Source organism: Nothoprocta perdicaria, unplaced genomic scaffold (genome assembly GCF_003342845.1).
Source record: "Nothoprocta perdicaria isolate Ctin4 unplaced genomic scaffold, notPer1 scaffold_504, whole genome shotgun sequence".
NCBI classification, from domain to species: domain Eukaryota; kingdom Metazoa; phylum Chordata; class Aves; order Tinamiformes; family Tinamidae; genus Nothoprocta; species Nothoprocta perdicaria.
This window is the reverse complement of record NW_020455760.1, coordinates 34280-43609: the sequence shown is the minus strand read 5'-3', so window position 1 is coordinate 43609 and position 9330 is coordinate 34280. Positions and strand designations below refer to the sequence as shown.

At 53.9% G+C, this 9330-nt stretch overlaps 1 protein-coding gene across 1 annotated transcript in view; it reads right to left on the bottom strand.

The window, feature by feature from the left end:
* The window catches only part of STIM1 (stromal interaction molecule 1), a 61044-nt gene that overhangs the window by 20446 nt on the left and 31268 nt on the right, over positions 1-9330 (bottom strand). Inside the window, exons 7-8 of the mRNA XM_026048018.1 lie at positions 7162-7339; positions 1871-2048 (exon numbers count right to left, since the gene is read on the bottom strand). Coding sequence (XP_025903803.1) covers positions 1871-2048; positions 7162-7339 — 356 coding nt within the window. The remainder of the gene's footprint in view (positions 1-1870; positions 2049-7161; positions 7340-9330) is intronic.

Below are 9330 nucleotides of genomic sequence, written 5' to 3'. Positions count from 1 at the left end.
CATCTCTGCCTTGCAAGATCATCTCTGCCTTGCAAGGTCATCTCTGCCTTGCAAAGTCATCTCTGCCTTGCAAGATCATCTTTACCTTGCGAAGTGATCTCTGCCTTGCAAAGTCATCTCTACCTTGCAAGGTCATCTCTGCCTTGCAAGGTCATCTCTGCCTTGCAAGGTCATCTCTACCTTGCAAGGTCATCTCTACCTTGCAGACACAACATGAGTGAGGTGCAAAGTGAAATGGATGGGACTCTGCCTTCTCCAAAGGCGAGGAGCAGGTCAGGACAAGGGCTCAGAGTTACCACAGAAAGGTTACACATCCTCGCCGAACAGCCTGCAGTATTAAATGATTGAATTTCTTTCTTTTTGTTTATTTTTAAAAGAAACGGTGATGTCCAAATGCATGTTCTGAAATGGAGCTCCATGAGTTTATAAAGTCCGTAGGACAAGATAGGAATGAGCTAGGATCAAGAAAGCCAAGCTTGCAAAAGGGCTCTGTGGATGGACTGCTGGTATTCCACACGGGAAGGGAAGGGAAAAGGCAATTTGCTCTTTGCTTATTTTCTGTATTTTATATTTCTGTATTATCTATTTTATATTTCTGTATTATCTATCTATATTACTTTATATTTCTCTATCTTATTTTCTCAGGTTACCTGAGGACCAGGAGATGTTTCTCCCCTTATCAGTGGAAATCCCAGGGTCCTGTTTCATTCGCTTCCCCATCCTCCGTACAAACCAGATTGGCCACGTGGGTGGGAAGATCAGTTGAACGGCCCAAGATTATCCAAGGGGCTTGCCTGGCTCAGGCAGCTCCGGCTTGCACAATTTCAGTTTCAACTGATCTATAAATTAAAGCCAGTTAAAATTCTTCCCGTGGTTAAAATAGGAAGGAGCAACAGGAATCATTTTGGGGACTTCCTTTGCAGGAAACACAGTTTTGAGGCAAAACTTTAGGCTTTTATTTGGTCCTCTGCTACTGCGGACAGGCCCCATTAAAAGCATCCCCGATTTACATTTTTTATCTATTTTATTAAAGCTTTTGTGCCTTTTATTTTAGATCTTGGGGGGGGTTAGGTATAGGATTGCAAAGTCTTTGCTGGCCTCTGAGCAGTTATTTTAATACCACACAAATGGTCCGCATGACCTTGGGGAGCAAACAGGGCTTTCATTGTGGCCAACAACAACATTCGCAGATATTTACATCTGACCTTTGCAGGCCTTCATTTCGAGGTGTGTCTCGGGACTAATGTCCTGGGGATTTGCATAGATGAGCCCAAACCCTGTAGATTTTAATCTGGTGCTTAATTTCCTTGGAAAGGGAAGGAGCTGGGCTGATCTTGGCCGTTGGGCTTGCACATCTCTACTCCATGAAAAAACACGGTATGAAGAACTGGTGTTGTTCTCAACCACTCCTAAAGGCACCAAGAGGTGCAAAAGGGGAAAAGAAAGCAAGAGGGAGCTTAGGCTTGGGATTTAGAGTTAGGCTGAGCAGAGGAGATGCAGGGTGGCAGCACAATCACTCCTGTGAGGGTGAGAGAGCAGTGGAACAGGCTGCCCAGGGAGGTTGTGGAGTCTCCTTCTCTGGAGGTCTCCAAAACCCACCTGGATGCCGCCCTGTGCCACATGCTCTAGGTGTCCCTGCTTGAGCGGGAAGGTTGGACTAGATGATCTCTAGAGGTCCCTTCCAACCTTGAATATTCGGGGATTCTGTGGCTCAGCACCTGCAAAGCCCCTGCAGACCAGACGTGGTCTGCAGGACCAGAACCTGCTCCTTTCCCTGCGGCAAAGGGGAGCAAAAGCCAAAGGGGCAGAGCACCGGCGCGCTCGTGAGCAGGGTGACGCCGAGCGTGGAGGTGCGTGGAGGACCCCTCACCTGCTCCAGCTCCTGCTCGGCGTATTTCTGCCGGCTGAGCTCGTTCTCGGTGCCCTCGCGCAGCTCGCGCAGCCGGTGCGCCTCCTGCTTGGCCATGCTGATCTCGTCCTGCAGCTTCTTCTCCAGGTGCACCTTCTCCACCTCCACGGAGCGATGCTCCTCCTGCGCCTTCTGCAGCCTGCGACACGGAGAGAGCGCCCGGCGCCGGGCTGGGGGACGGGCCACAAGCGCCCCGGCACCCACAGGGTCCCCGGAGCCAAACTCTGATTTATTTACTCTCTTGATGTCTGATTTATTTACTCTATTGATGTCAACAGAGGGGCGTATTGGCAAAGCCAAGGGGAAATGTCGCCGTGCCTGGGAAGAAGTTCAATTGGCAGCAGCAGAGATTCAGCCTGAGTTGTTCTCCAAAAACACTCTGCTTATTTGCTTAATTAGCCAAATTACCAAGGTTTGCTAAAATAAGCTCCACGCTCATTTGAGTTTGCCATACTTTTATAGAAACAAAGAGTTTTGCCTTAAAAAGAAAGAGACGACCTCTGAACGTTAGTTGGGCCTCTTCAAAGCATATTTCATGCGCCTCTCCTTTTTTTTCCCAGGGAGAAAAACTGCAAAATTTAACAAAATACTCGAAATGAGGCAAATACTCAACAGAATACTCAAATTGGCAAATACCCAATTGAAACGAGGTTCATTTCATAATTAAGGTGCTGAAAACTCATGCTGAGTTAGTAGTGCCCTTCAAAAAAACCTCAGAATATTAAAGGGTTTCCTTCTTTGCAAGGACCAGCAGCCAGAATCCTAGTGATCCCAAGGGAAAATTAAGATCCTCCTTCTTTGGAAAACGTGGCCCTGAGTAAAGGCAGGATGGAATTTCGGAGGCACGTGGAGACTCCAGCTTTGTGTCCCTTCAAATGGAGAGGGGATGGATTTCTAGACCATCTATTCCAGCTACTGGATTGAGTACAATACATTATTATGGCTTTTATTACCAGTCTAATAGACCCTTCCACCTGGATTGAAAGGAAACCCAGTCAAGCTGCTTAGAACCACCAGTGGAACCAATTTAGATAGAATTGAGAGTGTCCAAATAGCAAAATTTCTCCCCATTTCAGTCTTTAAGATCCAAAATAGAGAATAAAATAACAGGAGATGCCCAGGAGTGACGGATCATGGAGCGGACAGCAGGAGTCGGCCCTGGGCTCCCTGTACCTGCCTTGTAAATAAGGTTGAATGTTCCTCACCTAGGAAAAGATGGAGAAATCATCACCTGAGGTTGGTGACAACCACAGGACCTGAAATCTCATGGGGGATGAAAGGGAAAGAGAGCGACTGCTCCTACAAACCTACCGGTGCTACCTGCTCGGAAAGGGGCCTGCCCTCCAGCTCTGGTTCAGACGAGATGGACACAAAAATAGTGGGAAAAAAGCATCGATTTCTACCAAATACAGCTCCATATGGCACATATGTTGGTAATCAGACCAGACATCGAAGAAAAATGCTTGTTCTTATGTAATATAGAGGATTTAACCAAGCCTTGGGCCTGGAACATCTCTTGTATGAGGAGAGCCCGAGCGAGCGGGGCCTGTTGAGGCTGGAGAAGAGGAGGCCGAGAGGGGACCTGGTCAGTGTGTGCARGCAGCCGAGGGGAGGATGGAGGCAGGAAGGGGCCAAGCTCTTGTGGGTGGTGGCCAGGGGCTGGACAAGGGGCAGTGGGTGCAGGTTGGAGGCCGGGCAGCTCCATGTGGCCGTGGGGAAGAACTTGTTTGGTGGGAGGGTGCCCGAGCCCTGGTTGAGGCTGCCCAGGGAGGCTGCGGAGGCTCCTGCTCTGGAGACCTTCCCAMCGCSCCKGGMTGGAGCGGGTGCCCCGTGCTCYGGGTGTCCCTGCTGGACTGGATGATCCCTAGGGATCCTTGGCACCCTCAGCCACACTGGCATCCTGTCATTCTGAATCTCTGCGGTGACCAAGATCTTCTCGGACCAAGAATGAAGCTGCTCCACGTGCTCCTGGTGAGCAGAGCCGCTCAGGATCCGTCACCCAGGCTGATTTTTGCCCCGCAAAGGGCGATTCCCACCAAATCCGGATGGGCCACGCTCGTGTCATCCACGGCTCTGCGCTGTGAGAAGTTTATTTCCAACTCACAGCTCTGTTGAGAACCTCCGAGGCTGTTGCTGCCAAAGGACGAGGCCTGCCAAGACATTCCAGCTCCCCGCGCCGCTCCAGCTCTCCCATTCCCGGCCTCCCAAGAATCCCAAATGCCTCCAGTTAAAGGAGAATTTCCCCAGGATTTTGATGCCCAGGAAGGGATCAACTTCACCCCTGAGGTTTTGCAAGGCCTCTATCCCAGGGTGTATTTTCCTTTCCTACTATCATTCCCGAGAGCAGAACTGGTTTCCCGCGTTGTGTGGGGACAAAAGCGGGACTTTTCCGCCTGTCCACGAGGTTTCCAACCCCAGTTGTTCCCATTCCCTCCCTGGGTGCTTCCCGGGAGGCAAGGCCGGAGGAGCGCAGACCTCTGTCCCATTTAGGGAGGAATTAGACCCATTTAGGGAGGAATTAGACCCACTTAGGGAGGAATTAGACCCATTTTTGGGGCGCAGAGGCCCCGCGGTGAGCCGGGTGGTGCCGCTGGGTGCCCTCTGCGGACTCTCCCGAGCTCCAGCTTTGCGGCATTAGCTCCATTGCCGGACACTCCGGCTTGTTTATGTTGTCCTGCCCTGGGCAACAGCGCCCAAGGTCGTGCCCGGTCTGCGGAATCACAGCAGCAGCTCCAGGCTGCTCCCGAGCTGCTCCTTCATCCCGCTCTTCATCCCAGCCTGTGGAATCACAGCGGCGGCTCTGGGCTGCTCCTTCATCCCACTCTTCATCCTGGCCTGTGGAATCACAGCAGCGGCTCCGGGCTGCTCCTTCATCCCACTCTTCATCCTGGCCTGTGGAATCACAGCAGCGGCTCTGGGCTACTCCGGGGCTGCTCTTTCATCCCGCTCTTCATCCCGCTCTTCATCCCGGCCTGTGGAATCACAGCAGTGGCTCCAGGCTGCTCCCAGCNCTCTTTCATCCCGCTCTTCATCCCGCTCTTCATCCCGGCCTGTGGAATCACAGCAGTGGCTCCAGGCTGCTCCCAGCTGCTCCTTCATCCCACTCTTCATCCCACTCTTCATCGCGCTCTTCATGCTGGCCTCGGCTCTGCGGCCCGCCGAAGACTCCCCCAGGAGCAGGGGTCCCAGGAGGAATCCTTGCCGCTTTCTGGCCATGGGACCCGCTTTCCCTTTGGGCTCTTTCCAGCGTGAACCATAACATAGGACCAAGCTCTGCGAGGCAGCCTGGCACTAGGCCCGGCTCCTCGTTAGACTTACAGAGTCGTTTCCTCTCTCTTCATGGCAAAAGGAAGCAGATCCTCCATCTGTGTCACGGGCACGGCCTTGGGCCGAGTGTGGCACCACCAGCATGGCCACAGAATGGTTGAGGTTGGAAGGGACCTCTAGAGATCACCCAGTCCAACCTTCCTGCTCCAGCAGGGACACCCAGAGCACGGGGCACCCACGGAATGGTTGGGGTTGACAAGGATCCCTAGGGATCACCCAGCCCAGCCCCTGCTCCAGCAGGGACACCCAGAGCATGGGGCACCCGGGCACATCCAGGTGGGTTTGGGAGGTCTCCAGAGCAGGAGCCTCCGCAGCCTCCCTGGGCAGCCTCAACCAGGGCTCGGGCACCCTCCCACCAAACAAGTTCTTCCCCACGGCCACATGGAGCTGCCCGGCCTCCAACCTGCACCCACTGCCCCTTGGCCTGCCCCTGGCCACCACCCACAAGAGCTTGGCCCCTTCCTGCCTCCATCCTCCCCTCGGCTGCTTGCACACACTGACCAGGTCCCCTCTCGGCCTCCTCTTCTCCAGCCTCAACAGCCCCAACTCACTCAGTCTCTCCTCACACAAGAGATGTTCCAGTCCCTCGGTCATCCCTGTCACTCTCTGCTGGACCCTCTCCAGCAGCTCCACGTCCCTCTTGTCCTGGAGAGCCCACAACTGCACACAGTTGTCCCCATCTGATGGTTGATGGTCCCCATGAGCCCTGAGCGACAGGGTCACTCACAACGGGCTCTGGGGTGGAAGGAGCCGCGTCCCAGGGCACTGCATGCGACATTCCCAAATTCTTGGGATCCACACGGGCCCAGGAGCAGCTGGCACCACCAGCGGGGCTGTGTTCTGCACACTTTAAAATTAAACTTTACCCTGGAAAACTGCACTGGAAATAAATAAAACCAGAGCGAGGCCAAGCCTGCAGGGCTTCGTTGCTACATCTAGGCTTAAACCAAACCCCACTGCTGAGAGGACAACGTGGGGCTGGGGTGACACTGCTGGGGCTCAGTGCTCCCCTGGGGACGAGGGTCTCCATCCACAACTCGCTCCCGTGCGGGACACGTCGCTGGATGCTCTGCAGCTATTCCTGCAATAGAGGCTGCCTCCCCGAGGCCGCCGACCCCTGCCTAGCCGCACAAGGGACAGATCCCAGCAGCAATATGGGCCCAGATTTTAGCTGTTCATATTTAATCCCCAGGAATTATTTCCTTTTTAATGCTTTCGGGCAAACCTGTCTGAGTTTCGATTCGCGCGGGGCTGCGACGCCCCTGCTGATGTCCCTCACTCGAGCCCTGCTAAAACACGGAGGGCAACGCTGTGATCCCCGTCTGCCTTAAAAAAGGCTTTTAAAAATAAATAAATAAATAAGGAAAAAAAAGGAAAAGGCTATTTTTTTCCCTTCTAGGTGCAGGTTTAGACCAAAATTTAACAGTAGACAAAGAAAAAAAAGGAAGAATCCTGAAATATTTCAGCCCCAGTTGGACAAGGAGCACAAACCATCGCTCGTGGCACCAAGGGAGATAAACAGGATTAAAATCATGCCCAAAAGGAGGCCGGAGCACCCTGCCAAGGGAGCACCCTGCCAAGGGAGCACCCAAGGGCAAGGGGGATGCAGGGCAACCTCGGCAGGTTAAATTCCCAAAGCAGAGGAGCACGAGGGGGACGGGGGCCCTTGCGTGTCAAGAGGCAGCAGACGCCACTGAAGCTCTCCCCAAGGTTCAAAGCCAGTTTCTCAGAGCCCGTAATGAAAATCAGAGCAGAAGGAGAAGCAAAAAACTAAATACATAACTAAAAAAGGCATAAAAGCAACAGAGAACGAGCAAAAAAATGCATGTTAGCATGTTAACCGTCCCTGAGCAAGCATGGGGAGCCGTGCTCGGGCACGCCATGCCGTGTTCACCGCTCGAGTCCTTCTCAGGGGGGGAAGTTACCTTTCTTGAAGGTCATGGAGAGACTGTTCAGCTCGGTGAAGGCCCTCGAGGTCCTTCATCATCTTCTTCATGTGCTCCTTGGAATAGCGGTTCTGGATGTAAGCGAACCAGCAGCCGCCCACGCCGATGACAATGGACACCACCAGCATGAAGTCCTTGAGGTGGTTGTGACGGGTCACTGCAAGAGAACCAGGGACACCAGGTAAGTCCAACAGGGCAACACCATGAGGAACTCCACATTTCTACCCCCAAACCACAGCTAGATGTGGGAATCTTGGATAATATTGGGAAGAACTGAGAGCTGGGTTTCACGATGAACGTGTTTCCACGTGGCCCATCCTTATCAAGGATGTCTTATCTTGCAACTCGGGGGCTAAAGGAGCCCCAGAGGGCATTTTTCTCGGAATTTGTGCCCCGTTTTCTCCCTAATCCTGCACCCTCGGGACGGAGACAGAGCTAGACCCCAGGCACCAGCCCTGGGGGCTCCTGGGGTGGATGTCACCGTGCCAGGTGACAGCGTGACATCCGGTGGTGGACGTCACCGTGCCAGGTGACAGCCTGGCTTGCCGCAGCCCTGGCTCCCACCGAGAGCTGCTGCCAGGTCCCCTGTGAAGCTCGTGGGCCTTTTGGACCACACTGATGAGATCGAATGCAAACGGCACCACGAACCACGCCAAATTTTGACTTCATTTGGAGCGATATCACCCCTTCCTTGGCATCTTAATGGAGATGGAAGAGCCCCCAGGGCCAGGAGGTCATCTTTGCTCCATTAAAATACAACCAACAGGAGGAATTTCCAACGGGAAACGATGTCTCTGCCCTCCAGAGGCAAGCAGGGCACTGAAGGGGCTCCCAGTGCACCCACACACAGGGCTCTGCTTGGCTCCAAGCTCCAGCTACGTCCAGCATGGGAGAAGAGCATCGTGACCAAGAATATTTGGCTTGCTCCGAAATCTTCTCATTTGAAATCCCATCACACCGTCCTACAGCGAGAGCTGTATGTGCCCTACAAGATCACACGCCAAGTATTTATTGAGAAAGCACCAAAACCGCCCCATGGACAGGACACAAAGCTCAGGGGGTTGGGAAGTTGTCTTCTTCCCTTCTTGCTCCAGCCCCCCGTTCAGGAGCAAGACTTCAAGTCTTTGATTGTGGGATGAAAAGTATAGGAATTGGGGGTTAACTTGAGTGAAATGGGTCTCTAGAGTCAAGAAAGAGGAGGGAGCCCCAGCCCACACGTAATTCGGCTGCTTTAAACCCGGGATTTCTCCCTTTCCGTCACCCACCAGCAGCATCCAGGCCCCGAGATCTTTGTCGCCGCCTCCAACTACACGACTCACAGGACGGTAAATAAATAATCTGAAATAATTTCCATAATGTTGGGATTCGCATCCACGCATGGAATTCTTACGGTTTCAAGCAGCTTAAAGCCGGGTTGAGTGAGGAGCTGCTAGGCCTCTCCTGGAGCTTAGCGGTGGCTCTCTGGGGAGAAGAGGACCTTGGGGCCAGGCGATGCAGAGGAGTTCACACTGCTGAATGTGACTCGGTCACGGTCTCCAGCCTCGTTCCTCATAGAATCCTTAAGGTTGGAAGGGACCTTTGGAGAGCACCCAGGGCAACCCCCTGCACACGCAGGGACACCCGGAGCAGGTGGCACCAGGTGCGTCCAGGATGGTTGAGGTTGGAAGGGACCTCTAGGGATCGTCCTCGACTTTGGAGGACTTTGGAGCCCCTTTGGATGGTCTCTCATTGGAGACCATCCCGTCCAACCCCCTGCACATGCAGGGACACCCGGAGCAGGTGGCACCAGCTCCATCCAAGCGGGTTTTAAGGATCTCCAGAGCAGGAGCCTCCGCAGCCTCCCTGGGCAGGTTGTTCCAGGGCTCAGCCACCGTCACCACCAGGGATTTCTCCTGAAGTTCCCGGGGAACTTTTGGGGCTCCCGTTTGTGGCCGGTTCCTCCAGTTCCATCAGTGGCTACCAGTGCAAAGAGGCCGCCCCGTCCTCCTCGCTCCTCCCTTGAGGTGTCTATGGACACTGCCCAGGTGCCCCCTCAGCCTCCTCTTCCTCAGGCCGAGCAGCCCCAGCTCTCGCAGCCTTCGCTCCCAGGGCAGATGCTCCCGGCCCTTCATCATCCTCATTCCCTGCGCTGGCCTCTCCCCAGCAGCT